The 15289-nt window shown below is 49.6% G+C and overlaps 2 protein-coding genes across 3 annotated transcripts; one reads left to right on the forward strand and one right to left on the reverse strand.

The window, feature by feature from the left end:
- The first annotated feature begins 2381 nt into the window (after window positions 1-2381).
- Window positions 2382-9350, forward strand: LOC101773838 (putative multidrug resistance protein). The gene is made up of 6 exons (XM_004954929.3): window positions 2382-2606; window positions 2703-2757; window positions 2838-3474; window positions 3564-4104; window positions 6911-7801; window positions 7886-9350. The coding sequence occupies exons 1-6, from the start codon at window positions 2382-2384 to the stop codon at window positions 9257-9259; spliced, it is 3723 nt and encodes a 1240-aa protein (XP_004954986.2). The 3' UTR covers window positions 9260-9350.
- A 377-nt stretch (window positions 9351-9727) lies between these two features.
- LOC101783809 (putative multidrug resistance protein) lies at window positions 9728-14563 on the reverse strand. 2 transcript variants are annotated; one of them, XM_004952772.3, is made up of 6 exons: window positions 14147-14563; window positions 13982-14036; window positions 13263-13899; window positions 12617-13157; window positions 11474-12361; window positions 9728-11394 (listed from the first exon to the last, which is right to left on the reverse strand). In XM_004952772.3, exons 1-6 carry the CDS (start codon window positions 14414-14416, stop codon window positions 10003-10005), a joined length of 3783 nt encoding a protein of 1260 aa, XP_004952829.1. In that variant the 5' UTR covers window positions 14417-14563; the 3' UTR covers window positions 9728-10002. The 2 variants fall into 2 exon arrangements, with proteins under 2 accessions (XP_004952829.1, XP_004952830.1); XM_004952773.3 differs by having other exon boundaries at window positions 10964-11389.
- Window positions 14564-15289: the final 726 nt, after the last annotated feature.

The raw sequence follows: 15289 nt of genomic DNA on the forward strand, positions 1-15289 counted from the left end.
ATTAGAATCAACAGAACCCTGCGCGCCATCTGTTTCGCCACCGACGACGGCACTCCCTCCTCCCGCGCGCGCTGCTCCATCTCGCGCGCCTGCTCCAGCACTTCCTGCCTCCGCCTCTCCGCCTCCGCCGCCCGCTCGGGCTCGGTCATGCCTGGGAAATCACCATCCTTCACCTCGACATCAGCCCAGATCGAGGCGGCGAGCTCCGCCGCGGCCGCCATGATCAAGATGCCGCCGGAGCAGCGAAAAGGAAATATCGAAACATGGGCCGTCATGATGATCTTTTTAGGACGAGGAGGGTGGGATGATGAGCCTAAATGGGCCATGCAGCCCATTCGGCCACCTCTGGGATGGGCTTCTCATCATTATACGGCTTGTGCGCGTCGGGCGGCCCTCTTATGGCATGTCTTCGTGGATACCTCCACTGAAATTAAGGTTATCATACGAAGTTCAACATACAACAAGTGTCAGCAGGTTTCATCAAGCTCCGTCTGACAGATGAGCTAATAAAGTAGCTTCCAAATGGTTAAATGGGAGCTTCACAACTCTCCACCTATCTCAGCGGCAATTAAACTATAGAGCACAAAAAATTCAATCTTCAAATATGCTTCATCTTCAAGTGACTAATCAAAATATAACAAATTCATCACCACCAATGCTCTATTTGAAGTTGACTTGGGTAAGAACCAATATTGACCATGCTTTAACTTGGCCTTTGAGACTACCTTGGTTAACCTATGGTTACCTTTGTGCTGATTTTCTGAATATACAAATTTCACATGTACTAGCTTGGATGGTTATCTATTACCCAATATTATATTCATCTGAACAGTAGCAGGTAGTATAAGTAGAGAGATGCCAAGCCAAAAGATGGAGACCAACCCTTCCAGACCTCGTCGGTCATACAAAATTGTGGGGGCCTGTGCAGTTGACGGTGAAGTGTAGTCGAAGATAACAATAGCTAGCGCGCTTTGCGCGTCCGATCTACCTGCTCCTAGCCCGCGCGCCTCAGCATGTTTATCACACTAATTTTCTGAAACGACCGAGCACGAGAGCTACTGCTATATTAAAAAGGAAAGCTCGACGAATCGAGTACAAAAAGTTCTTTACACATACTGTACACGCTCATCCTATAAGAGGAAAAAGAGAAACAAAACTATGCTAAAATCCTAGAAGGGGCAACTACAAATGTCACACTACGTAAATGAAATACTCTAAATGTTTAGCTCCTGCCGTGATCCATGTAGCCGTTTGATTTTTGATTTTGTTGTACTTGATTCACTGTCTGCACCTTGTTGTGTTGAAATATCCTCACGTTTCTCTCCGTCCAAATTTCCCATAGGACAAGGATAATTAGACTATGCAACCCTTTTCTGTCGGCCACCGGAGCGACCACTAAAGCTATCCACCAATTGTGGAAGGAGTCATGCCTGTCCTAATGGTTCGGGTCAATATTTGCACACCTTATCCATACACTCATCTTTGTCTAAATTGCCTTTGGTTACTGGGCCATCCCCGATGCTCTAGTCGATCCATTGTCCATATCCTATCTTGGATAGCTAGTTAGCTAAAGAACTTGCACTTTGCCGGTGCCCACGTTTTTCAAATGAGGTTCTCGAAATTAGTCGTCGAGGATCTTAGGAATTGCGCTCGATAGGCCGACCGTGAACTATACTGCCCGTCTGTCATGAGCTTCCATACGATGGTGTTCGGGAGAACTAGTCTTAGTTGCACTCGGTTGATCTCGACCCATAGACAACGGTACTCGATAAAATGTGCCACAAAGAACCCGCGATGTAGAAGGTTTAAATCCCGTATCCATGTGTCATCAGTCACCGCATGGTGACATGTTCTTTCTTCTGAAGATGCTAAACAGGTTCGGCGTCATGTCCCTCGGCCTTTGTCCACTTACCCAACCGCTGTCTCATAATGATGTTTTCTTGCCATCTCCAATTGTAATCGTGGTTGCCGTAGTAAAAAGTTTACGGTCAACTTGCGAGCAAGGATATCGCATCCCTCCCCATGCGGACCCTCATTCATCAATTCCTGCCAAAGTGAAGACAGAGCATAAACTTTCGGAGACGTGGTACTCCTAATCCGCCCCCTTTCCTAGGCCTTGCCGACCGTGCTGGATTCATGGCACTTACCGCCTGTGATTTGTTCAGTTCTTGTGATTTGTTTATCACGCTAATGCCTCTATCATTAATTAATACTCTATAATAAACTTAACGAAGTACAGTAAGCTACTGGGGTCGTTAGCCAAGTCCATTACAATAGTCCCTCGTCGCGGCTTGCAAGCAAAACGTGCAGCAACGAGGTTGTTTTTGCTTATGAGCGTGGAGCAGGGCCTCTGAGGAAGCAGGGCCTCACCGGAGTAGCATATGGCTGGCGGGGAAGCCGCTGAGGTCGCGGCGACGGCGCCGTCGCTCATGTCGGTGTTCAAGCACGCGGACGGGGTGGACGTGGCGCTGATGGTTCTGGGCCTCGTGGGCGCCATGGGCGACGGCATGTCCACGCCGGCGGTGCTGCTCATCTCCAGCCGCATCACCAACGATTTCGGCCGCGGCCCCGACCAGGTCCACGACTTCAGCGCCAGGATCAACACGGTATGCGTACTGTACGTCCTGTTGCTATAGCACCATCATCGTTCATCACCGACGACTGAAAAAGCTTGCTGGTCTTCAACTCTTGATGATGATCAGAACGTGAGGAACATCGTCTTCTTGGCATGCGCCTCCTGGGTCATGGCGTTCCTAGGTGAGCGCACACCACTCCACTGCAAAATACTGTTTCCTACTATGCCACGGCTGACCTGAACGTGTGTTCGTCCGATGCAGAGGGGTACTGCTGGGCGCGGACGGCGGAGCGGCAGGCGTCGCGGATGCGGGCGCGGTACCTGCAGGCGGTGCTCCGGCAGGACGTGGAGTACTTCGACCTCAGGTCCGGCTCGACGTCGGAGGTCGTCGCCGGCGTCTCCAACGACAGCCTCGTCGTGCAGGACGCGCTGGCCGAGAAGGTCCCAAACTTCGTGATGAACGCCGCCATGTTCGCCGGCAGCTACGCCGTAGGGTTCGCGGTGCTGTGGCGGCTCACGCTGGTGGCGCTGCCGTCCGTGCTGCTCCTCGTCGTCCCGGGCATCATGTACGGCCGCGTCCTCACCGGCCTGGCGCGACGGATCAGGGCGCAGTACGCGCGCCCAGGCGCCATCGCGGAGCAGGCTGTGTCGTCGGCGCGCACCGTGTACTCGTTCGTGGCGGAGGCGAGCACCGTCGGCCGGTTCTCGGCGGCGCTCGAGGAGTCGGTGCGGCTCGGGCTCAAGATGGGACTCGCCAAGGGCGTCGCCATCGGCAGCAACGGCGTCACCTTTGCCATCTGGGCCTTCAACGCCTGGTACGGCAGCCGCCTCGTCATGTACCACGGCTACCAGGGCGGCACCGTCTTCGCCGTCTCCTCCTGCATCGTCCAAGGCGGCCTGTGCGTGAAACTCGGTTCTAGTAATTGTCATTAACTTATTGTTACTGCAGACCAATGATGATGACAAAATCATGCCGATCGGAATGCAGGGCACTGGGGAACGCGCTGTCGAAATTGAAGTACTTGTCGGAGGCGAGCTCGGCGGCGGAGAGGATCCAGGAGGTGATCCGGCGGGTGCCAAAGATCGACTCGGGCAGCGACGCCGGCGAGGAGCTGACCGGCTTCGCCGGCGAGGTGGAGTTCAGGAACGTCCAGTTCTGCTACCCGTCGCGCCCCGAGAGCCCCGTCCTGGTCAACTTCAACCTGCACGTGCCGGCGGGGCGCACGGTGGCGCTGGTCGGCGGCAGCGGGTCCGGGAAGTCGACGGCGATCGCGCTGCTGGAGCGGTTCTACGACCCGTCGGCCGGGGAGGTGGCGCTGGACGGCGTGGACATCCGGCGGCTGCGGCTCAGGTGGCTGCGTGCGCAGATGGGGCTCGTCAGCCAGGAGCCGGTGCTGTTCGCCATGTCGATACGGGAGAACATGCTGTTCGGCAAGGAGGACGCCACGGCGGAGATGGTCGCCGCCGCGGCCAGGGCGGCCAACGCCCACAGCTTCATCTCGCAGCTGCCGCAGGGCTACGACACGCAGGTAACTTTCTCAGTTCCATCTCCTTTCGTCAGTTGACACCATGTTGTTTAAGGATGTGTAATAACATAACTTCAACTTGAACACTATACTTTCTCAGCACGCACGCAGTCGTTGTATAGTCGTTGTATAGTACGCAGCATGTGGTCAGCATCTCGTTTTCTAGTCCCTCATGCAGCCTACATTGCTCCTCCGTCCAAAAATGCAAGATATTGATAATTCTGTGGTCAACAATTTGGCTAACTATTCATGAGTTTAGTGATGGAAACGTGGTATCACCAAATTTGCATTTTAATCTTCATTCCCTTGTCCCTCCGTCCAAAAACAAAAGATTTTTATAAACACTTCGGTTAACTATTTAAGACTTTAATAAAAGATTCATAGTTGGACATCAAATGAACTTAGAACGAACCACTTGACAAGTTGAAGGACCTAGATGACCGCTTTAAAAGTTCATCACCCAGATGACAATGCGGGAATAGTTTAAAGACCCATGATACATTTAAAAGTTGCTATTAAAGCATTGCAAGTCGAACCTAAGACTCGAGGTTGCTATTAAAGAATTGCAATCACTAGGCTGTAAGCCTGTTTGCACAAGAGAAAAATACAGTCAAAGTTCTCCTTACATTTGTGGAAGGAGAACTGTTCGCCAACGTTATAAAGGAGTCTCAGGCCTCAGGGCTCAGGGCGATCGTGTTCGGTTTCTTTTCTTGTTTCCTGGATAAAATTAGGACGGTTGGCTACAGCTACCATGGAGAATAACTTTTGGAATACAAACAAATTATTCATAGGAGTCCAGGTATAGTTCCTCCTTGGGTAACAATTACTTTCGTTTAGGAGGAGGTTTCGGTCAAATTTTTAACCTACAAAATAATTTTTTGAATATTTTTTTAAAAAAACATGAAAGTCCTGTATGTAACGTTTCTTAAAAGATACTTCCATATGTACGTTGCATTTTTATTAAAAAACAACATTATGATAGAAAATAGTGGTCAAAAGCAGACAACATAGGCAATTTTATTGTCTAGTAAAACGTTATGTATCTGCGACTGGAGGTAGTAGAAAAGAAGGCCACGGTGCTCAAGAACTAACTGAAATGAAATCAACAGTTTTCAAGAAATGCACCCCCTACATTTTAAACGAAATTCAACATGGCGTTATACGGCGGCTGCATTTGGCTTTGGAATTCCAACTTACTGTCATATCCTTTAGTTCCATTTCCTTTTAAGTTGTCTGTCTTTTTTCAGGCAATTTCTTGATTTCATCTGAAACATGAGTTTTCTCTAGCTCTAGAAAATTGAACTATTGTCTGAAACTATTACAAAAGCCCAATAATACCCAATTTTCAAACAAGACCTTAGCTATGTTACGGGAGAAGACAAAGTAGAACCACATGAGTATGCAACACTGTTGCTTTTGAAAGCAACAACTTTTGTTACACTCCAACACATGCCTACTGCTACAGTCCTACCGCCGTAGCTGCTAAACTTCCCAGATTGGCACCACATCACTGGCGGAGGACAAGGGTCCTGCCTATGCGCCAAATGATAGTGAAAATAAAAAACTAGGACAGGCCTTGAACCTAAGATTCAGAGAGCTGTCTGCAATTGTTCCCAAGAAACGTATGACAACTTAACCTATTCTATACAGGCTGGATTAGACCAAGGCAGCAATGTTCTGTCATCACAGCAAAAACAGCTAATGGAACAAACGTAACAGTTGGATAATGCTTGTCATGGTTAGTTTAACAAGAATAGCCATGTCTTCTGAAAGAGAAGGTATCCACACATTAAATTTGAGTTCTTTGATGCACGTCCATTCGTCTCGATGAATTAATAGGACTTACCCTTGAAGCAGAAGTACTCGTGTAATAAGTTCAAGTAGCTTGGAGAGCTCCAAGGGTACACAGCTTGGCAGCTTCTGCATAGTGTAATACTATTACTAGGACTCCTGATTCCTGAAACGTAAGAGTTCACTTCAAAAAGATGTGATCTAGATGTTCAAGAGAAAGTAGCTACAACACTGAAATAGAAGCACCACATTTGATAATGAAAGGCTGCCTAGCAGTATGCTATCTATTTTGCATATATAATACTCCCTCCGTTCTTTTTATTTGATGTTGCTTAGCTCAAATTTGAGCTAACCAGCGTCATATAAATCAGAACAGAGGGAGTACATGAACAAGTATCAAATGCACTTGGCGATCTCCTGATCAGTATTAACAGTCTCTGTTTCGTAATGTACACATCAGCTAAGTTTGAAGTGGAAAAGGGAGTCACACATACAAAGACTTGCAGAAGTAGTTTACAATCAATTTTATATCTTCTTGGCTCTTGCCTAAGCAGATTTGTGCTGCATGTAGTTGCTACAGGAACTATGGACAGTTACAGTGGCTAGCTCGTCAAGAAACTAACTCATTGTAATCTGTTCGATCACTCTGTCCCATTAAATACATAGGAACTAAGGGTCCGTTTGGTAGGGATCCACATTCTTGTAGAAACGTTTTAGATCCAGATTCTCACAAGAAACGTTTCAGATGTCACTAGACTGTTTGGCTGCAGAATCAGAATCACTGCAAAACCACGTTTTCACCGATTCACGTTCGTAGGCAGAAAAACGAGAACCACTTGGAACCGTTTCTACGAGAAACGTTTCACTTGTTACCCGTTTGGCAGTGATTCTAGTGTTTCTCGCTAGAATCTGAAACGTTTCTGGCTGCCAAACGGGGCCTAAAATTCTTCTTCCATGTAAAGTAAGCTGGTGTTCCTGATCTATCACTATTTCACTAACCATGTCTAAAAAAACACAGGTGGGGGAGCGTGGTGTCCAATTGTCCGGAGGGCAAAAGCAAAGAATTGCTATTGCCAGAGCAATCCTAAAGTCACCCAAGATCCTCCTCCTTGATGAAGCCACCAGTGCATTAGACACAGAATCAGAGCATGCCGTGCAGGAGGCACTTGATCTGGCTTCCGTGGGCCGTACTACAATTGTCGTTGCACATCGCCTCTCCACTGTACGAAATGCTGACATGATTGCTGTGATGCAGTCTGGTGAAGTCAAGGAGCAGGGTTCCCATGATGATCTCATTGCCAACGAGAATGGCCTCTACTCAACTCTTGTCCGTCTTCAGAAGACCAAAGATTCAGGTGAGGCTAACGAGATTAGTGGAATTGGTACAATGTCTGCTGCTATAGGACAATCCAACAGACACAGTATGAGCAGGAGGTTTTCTTGGGCTCTCAGGTCAAGCTCAGCACGATCAGTGGGTGATGCAAAAGATGTTGACAGCATAGATAAGCCAAGCCTTTCTGCCCCATCTTTCAAAAGGCTACTTATGCTTAATGCACCAGAATGGAAGCAGGCACTGATGGGGAGCTTTAGTGCAGTTCTGATTGGAAGCATACAGCCTATCTATGCATATGTCATGGGGAGCATGTTCTCAGTCTACTTCTTGACAGATCACGGCGAGATCAAAGATAGAACAAGGGTCTGTGCACTCATCTTTGTCGGTCTTGCAGTGATCTCATTCTTGCTCAATATGCTGCAGCACTATAACTTTGGTGCCATGGGGGAATACCTTACAAAGAGGATTAGGGAACAGATGCTCACAAAAATTCTTACTTTCGAGATCAAATGGTTCGACAGTGACGAGAACTCCACGGGAGCGATATGCTCGCGGCTTGCCAAGGATGCCAATGTTGTAAGTACACATACAAAATATAAAAATAGGTGTTAAATTGAAAAGAATCATACCTAATCAAATGTGATATTATTTGTATTGCAGGTGAGGTCACTCGTAGGGGACCGAATGGCGCTTGTGATCCAGACAATTTCCGCGGTGCTTATTGCGTGCACCTTAGGCTTGGTTACTTCTTGGCGCTTGGCCCTTGTCATGATAGCAGTGCAGCCACTAATTGTTGCTGGCTTTTATGCCCGTTGTGTCTTACTAAGGAGCACGTCCAAGAAATCACTACACGCACAGTTTGAGAGCAGCAAACTAGCTGCTGAGGCAGTCTCCAATCTTCGCACTATCACTGCTTTCTCATCCCAGAACCGAATATTATGCCTATTTAACCAAACACAGGATGGACCACGCAAAGAAAGTGTCCGGCAGTCATGGTTTGCAGGACTCGGCCTCAGCACCTCGGTGGGTCTTATGGTATGCACGTGGGCCCTCGATTTTTGGTATGGTGGCAAGCTCATGGCTGAGCATCAGATTACTGACAAGGCGCTCTTCCAAACCTTCATGATTCTAGTGAGCACAGGTCGTGTAATTGCAGAGGCAGGTAGCATGACAACAGACCTTGCTAAAGGTGCTGATGCAGCCTCTTCTGTCTTTGCTGTTCTTGATCGGGAAACAAAAATTGATCCTGACGATCCTAAGGGACACAAGCCAGAGAGGCTTGAAGGCAGGGTGGAGATTACAGGAGTTGACTTTGCATACCCATCAAGGCCAGATGTGATTATATTCAAAGGGTTGTCCTTGACCGTAGATCAAGGAAAATCAACAGCCCTTGTTGGGCCAAGTGGTTCTGGCAAGTCAACCGTCATTGGGCTTATAGAGAGATTCTATGACCCACTTAAAGGGGTGGTGAAGATTGATGGTAGAGACATAAAAATGTACAATCTGCATGCCTTGCGGAGACAGATTGGGTTGGTAAGCCAGGAGCCAACACTGTTTGCAGGTACAATCAGAGAGAACATCATGTATGGCACAGACATAGCAAGTGAGGCTGAAATTGAGGATGCAGCAAGGTCCGCGAATGCACATGACTTCATTAGTAACCTCAAGGATGGATATAACACATGGTGTGGTGAGCGAGGTTTTCAGCTTTCAGGAGGGCAGAAGCAACGCATTGCTATTGCCCGTGCCATCTTGAAGAACCCTGCTATCTTGCTACTGGATGAAGCTACAAGTGCACTAGACAGCCAGTCCGAAAAGGTGGTGCAAGAGGCACTAGACCGAGTTATGACCGGGAGGACAAGCATAGTGGTGGCACACAGGCTCAGCACTATCCAGAAGTGTGACTTGATTGTTGTGCTTGAGAAAGGAATTGTTGTCGAGGAAGGCACACATTCATCCCTCATGGCCAAGGGTCCCTCCGGAAAATACTTTGGATTGGTTAGTTTGCAGCAAGGAGGCCGCAGCTGGCACTGAAGTTCTGCATGGAGAATCAAAATAACTCTCCAAATTTGCAGCTCATTGAAATGAGTTGCCATTTAGATTAACCTAGAAGAAAGAATGTTCAGCAAACTATTCTCTATCAGGACTTCAGGAGAAAAAACGAAATGTTCCATTTCTCTACAGGTAGTTCTTGTTAACTGTGAGGACTACACAAGGTATCCAACGAGCAGAAAAATCATCGTTTGAATGAACGAGATCTAGTTCTGCGGGATGACCAACAATATCATCCAACTCTGATAATGCACTATAGAAAGTTATTCATCAATGGTATTCCCCACAAAGTCAGATCCATAATTAAACCTGAGGCAAACAATTGATACACCGATTTTCGAGAGGAGAAAAAGAGAGAAAAGAGAGGGGAGGGGTTGGGCCGTAACAGAGAAAGGATAGAGAATTTGACCCACCACATATATGAGTTGCAAAAAGATTGCAAGTCCAACAGAGAAAACAGAGATTCAAATTTGAATTAGTAATCAAAATTCTTCACATACTTTTAAGGACTACGCTAAATTTTGGTTAAGCATGCGTAAGAACTCGGCATGGAAATCGAAACATAGGAAAGGACAACCCCGCACTCAAAGTCATTTAAGAAAAGCTCGGCTTTCAGGGTTCCCTATCTTCAGTTGCCGTTTAAATTCAAACGGCAATACATCTCGTGAGCAAATAGAGAAAAGAGGCAAGTCATCTCAATGGTCTGCAATTTCTGAATGCATGTGTTACTCTTGTGAAGCGAATATCTCAGTGCCGGTTGCACCCTGCTGCAAACTGACCAGCCCAAAGTACATCCCAGAACGACCCTTGCCCATTAGGGATGCGTGCGTGCCATCCTCCACAACTCTTCCTCCCTCTAGCACGGCGATCTTGTCACAGTTTTGGACAGTGCTGAGCCTATGTGCCACCACTACACTTGTCCTTCCAACCATCACCCGGTCCAGTGCCTTCTGCACCACCTTCTCGGATGCGCTGTCCAGCGCGCTCGTGGCCTCGTCCAGCAACAAGATGGCTGGGTTCTTGAGGATGGCGCGAGCGATCGCTACGCGCTGCTTCTGCCCTCCCGATAGCTGAAACCCTCGCTCGCCACAGGATGTGTTGTACCCGTCCTTGAGGCTGCTGATGAAGTCATGTGCATTGGCAGATTTTGCTGCACTCTCAATCTCTGCCTCGCTTGCAGTTGCTGTGCCGTATATGATGTTCTCCTTGATCGTACCTGCAAACAGTGCTGGCTCCTGGCTAACCAACCCAATATGTTGACGTAAGGCTCGGAGATTGTAAGATCTTATGTCTCTACTGTCAATCTTCACCACCCCCGCAGTTGGGTCGTAGAATCGCTCGATAAGCCCAATGATGGTTGACTTACCGGAGCCACTCTTTCCAACGAGCGCTGTTGACTTGCCTGGTTGTATGCTCAAGGAGAATCCTTTGAAGATGATCACATCTGGCCTGGATGGGTATGCAAAGTCAACATCCAACATTTCCACCTCACCTTTAAGCTTACTCGGGATGTATCCCTCAGGATTGTCAGAGTCAATTTCTGTTTTCCGATCAAGAACAGCAAACACATAGGCAACTGCATCAGCGCCCTTAGCAAGGTCTGTTGCCATGCTACCTGCCTCTCCAATCAGACGCCCTGTCATCACTATGATAATGAAGGTCTGCAAGAGTTGCTTGGCAGTAATGCGGCGCTCAACCATCAGCTTGCTGCCATACCAAAAATCGAGGGCAAATGAGCATGTTATGATGAACAGGGAGGTGCCAAGGACAAGGCCAGCGAACCATGATTGTCGAATGTTTTCCTTGCGCGGCCCATCTTGCGTCTCCTCAAAGAGGTGTAGGATGTGATCCTGGGATGAGAAGGCAGTGACGGTCCGGAAGTTGGAGATGGCCTCCGCTGCTAGCTTGCTGCCCTCGGACTGTGCTCTTATCGATCTCTTGGACATGTTCTTCAGTAGGGCACGGCGAGCGTAGAAGCCAATAATGATTAGTGGTTGCGCTGCTATCATTACGACGGCCAAGCGCCAAGCGATAACCAAACCCATAGTCCAGGAAACAAGCACGGAAGAAACAACCTGGATCGCTAGAGCCATCCGGTCTCCCACAAGTGACCTGACCTACAACAAAAGAATTATGTCAAATTAAGTATTACTAATTGTTTTCCAAGTATATTAACAAAAGAAATAGAATATTTACTGCGTTGGCGTCCTTAGCAAGCTGCGAGCATATGGCACCAGTGGAGTTCTCTTCATGGTCAAACCATGCAATCTCAAATGTGAGGATCTTTGTGAGCATATGTTCTCTTATCCTCTTGGTGAGACGTTCCCCCATGACACCAAAGTTGTAGTGCTGTACAATACTTAGTAAGAACGATGCCACTGCAAGAGCAACGAAGAAGAGCACATAGGTCCTTGTTTTTTCCTTGATCTCAGCATGGTCTGTCAAGAAGTAAGCAGAGACAACACTCCCCAAGCCATATGCATGAGCAGGCTGGATGCCTCCACACACAATTGCGCTAAAGCTGCCCATCACCGCCTGCTTCCACTCTGGTGCATTAAGCATAAGTAGTCTTTTGAAGGACGGAGCATGAAGGGTGAGCTTCTCGGCGTTGTCGTCTCTCGTGTCACCCAGCGACTGAACCGAGCTTGGCCTGCTAGCAGAAGAGAACCTCCTGCTCATATTGTGGCTGTTGGACTGCCCGACATCAAAAGATGCACTGCTGACTCCATTGGCCTTGTCAACCTCACTCGAGTAACTGGTTTGCTGAAGTTGAGTAAGCGATTTGTAGAGGCCATCTTCATTGCCAACAAGCTCATCATGGGAGCCTAGCTCCATGACTTCACCACATTGCATGACGACGATCATGTCTGCATTTCGGATGGTTGAGAGGCGATGTGCAATAATAATAGTAGTCCGCCCCGTGGAGGCTAGGTCAAGCGCCTCTTGCACAACATGCTCTGATTCCGTGTCCAATGCACTAGTGGCTTCATCCAGGAGAAGGATCTTGGGTGACTTGACGATTGCTCTGGCAATAGCAATCCTCTGCTTCTGCCCTCCGGACATCTGGATACCCCCTTCACCCACCTGTTGTTATTTATGACTTGGTTACTATAACACACTAACACAGCAGTAAGAACATGAACCTACTTGCAAAAGCTAGGTCCTGACTACATGCATGGAAAATCTGGTAGATGCTGTGCAGATACTACCATTTCAATGTTGAGCCTAGCTTCTCATGAACATCTAGCTCACGTTCTGTTTCAGGAGTGCGTGTACTATACTAGTAGCTATCTAAGTTTGAATCTTACGCTGTGTGCATGTTTTAATAAGAAATGTCACCTGGGTGTCGTAGCCCTGCGGCAGCTGGGCGATGAAGTCGTGAGCGTTGGCAGCCTTGGCAGCGGCGATGACCTCCTCCGCGGTGGCGTCTTCCTTGCCGAACAGTATGTTCTCCCGTATCGTCGTCGCGAACAGCACCGGCTCCTGGCTGACGAGCCCCATCTGCGCGCGAAGCCACTTGAGCCGCAGCCGCCGGATGTCGACGCCGTCCAGCAGGACCTCCCCGGATGATGGGTCATAGAAACGCTCCAGTAGTGCTATCACCGTTGACTTCCCCGATCCGCTGCTGCCAACCAGCGCCACGGTGCGCCCCGCTGGCACGCGCAGGCTGAAGCTCACCAAGACGGGGCTCTCCGGCCGCGATGGGTAGCAGAACTCGACGTTCTTGAACTCCACATCGCCGGCGACATTGGGCAGGTCCTCGCCGGCGTCGCTCCCCGAGTCGATCTTGGGCACCCGCCGGATCACCTCCTGGATCCTCTCTGCCGCCGAGATTGCCTCTGACAAGTATTTCACACTCGACAGCCCCGACCCCAACGCCCTGTAGGAAAATATATATTATCATTTACATCGCGTAATAGGTACTTAATTAATTATTAATTACATCCAAAACAGGATCGAATTAGTTGGAGCGAGTGTTGCGTACAGGCCGCCATTGACGATGGCGCTGGAGACACTGAAAACAGCGCCGCCCTGGTAGCCGTGGTACATGACGAGGCGGCTGCCGTACCAGAGGGTGAACGCTGAGATGGCGAAGGTGACGGCATTGCTGCCAATGGCGAGGCCCTTGGCGAGCCCCTGCTTGAGCCCCAGCCGCATGGACTCCTCGAGCGCGGCGGCGAACCGCGCCACGGTGCTCCTCTCCGCCGCGAACGAGTACACGGTGCGCGCCGACGACACGGCCTGCTCCGCGATGGCGCCCGGGCGCGCGTACTGCTCCCTGATCCGGCGCGCGATGCCGACGAGGATGCGGCCGTAGACGATCCCGGGGACGACGAGCAGCAGCACGGACGGCAGCGCCACCAGCGTCAGCCTCCACACGGCCGCGAGAGCGAGGACGTAGCACCCGAGGAACATGGCGGCGTTCATCACGAAGTTTGGGAGCTTCTCGGCCAGCGCGTCCTGGATGACGAGACTGTCGTTGGAGACGCCGGTGACCACCTCCGACATGGAGCCGGTCCTGAGGTCGAAGTACTCCACGTCCTGCCGGAGCACCGCCTGGAGGTACCGCGCCCGCATCCGCGACGCCTGCCGCTCCGCCGTCCGCGCCCAGCAGTAACCCTCTGCATCCAACGAACGTGTATGCCAGACGCACAAGGCAAACACTGAACAGTAGTGGTGTGTACAGAGGCAGAGCTTACTTACCTAGGAACGCCATGACCCAGAAAGCTAATGCCAAGAAGACGAGGTTCCTCGCGCTCTGATCATTTGATAAGAATCAAGATGAAGTCGATATAATAGTGTGACTGCTAGCTCGTCAATCAGTTGATCTTCAGCCACGGTGGTGTCTACATACAGAAGCGCACGTACCGCGTTGATCCTGGAGCTGAACTCTTGGAGGAGGTCGGGGCCGTGGCCAATGTCGTTGGTGATGCGAATGAACAGGATCAACGTCAGTGGATACGATATGCCGTCGCCCACAGCGCCCACCAGGCCTAGCAGCATCAGGACCACGTCCACCTTGTCTGCGTGCGCGAACACCGACATGGACGGCGACCCCCCTGCTGGCGGCGGCGCCGGCGCCGGCGCGGCCTCCTTCTCGGTTGCCTCTCCATCCATGTCTGGAGAGCTCGCTGGCATCACCGAACACGGCAATTTTATTATAGTTGGGCTAACCCGCAATGTGCGCTGCAAAAATACTGAACTAGTATGACTTGGATTCTGAGTTGTGACGTTGACGCCATTTTTCTTTGACTACTAGCATGTGAGAGGGGTTGATCTAGCTAGTGCGCCTCGCGGCTTGCGATGTTGGCATCTGCACTGCTCCCATTAGCATCAAGTGCTTTAATGGACAGATAGCCATGCCATCACGCGACCGGACATGATACCCAATATTTTCGGTGGAAACAACACCGAATCCTGTCGGCCATATATTTATTGGCCCACCAGAAAATTTGAATGTAGATATGGAGATTACGGTGCACGACGTGGAGGATAAGATCTAGATGAGGATTAGGAAACTACTTGTAGCAATTAGAGTAGGACTCTCTAGTCGAATCCGACTAGTATTCTTGTAAACAACCGACCCGTAACCCTACCCCCAGCAATATAAGGTGAGGCAAGGACTTCCTCCAAACAAGTTCAATCAATACAATACAACCAACACAAAGGACGTAGGGTATTACTCGATATAAATGACCCAAACCTATCTAAATCGTGTGTTCGAGTTCATCTTTGAGTTACTGATCTCGACGAGCTCCACGCATAAAACACTACCTTGGGAACCCCTCGGTAGGTTGCCGGGTCTAAACACCGACGGCTAGCACGTCATGTAGGGGACCTCGCTAAAGATCCACTGGCGAACTCAATGGTTCAAGTCATCATCAAGCCCACCGTCACGTTCGAAGCGGGCACAACGTTCGTCTTCGGCTTCTAGGTTTGCGTCGTAGACGGCGCTGGAAATTTCCACCGCCACGTCGTGCCGGCCCGGAGGAGAAGCAATACGATATCAAC

Source organism: Setaria italica, chromosome I, assembly GCF_000263155.2.
Source record: "Setaria italica strain Yugu1 chromosome I, Setaria_italica_v2.0, whole genome shotgun sequence".
NCBI lineage: Eukaryota > Viridiplantae > Streptophyta > Magnoliopsida > Poales > Poaceae > Setaria > Setaria italica.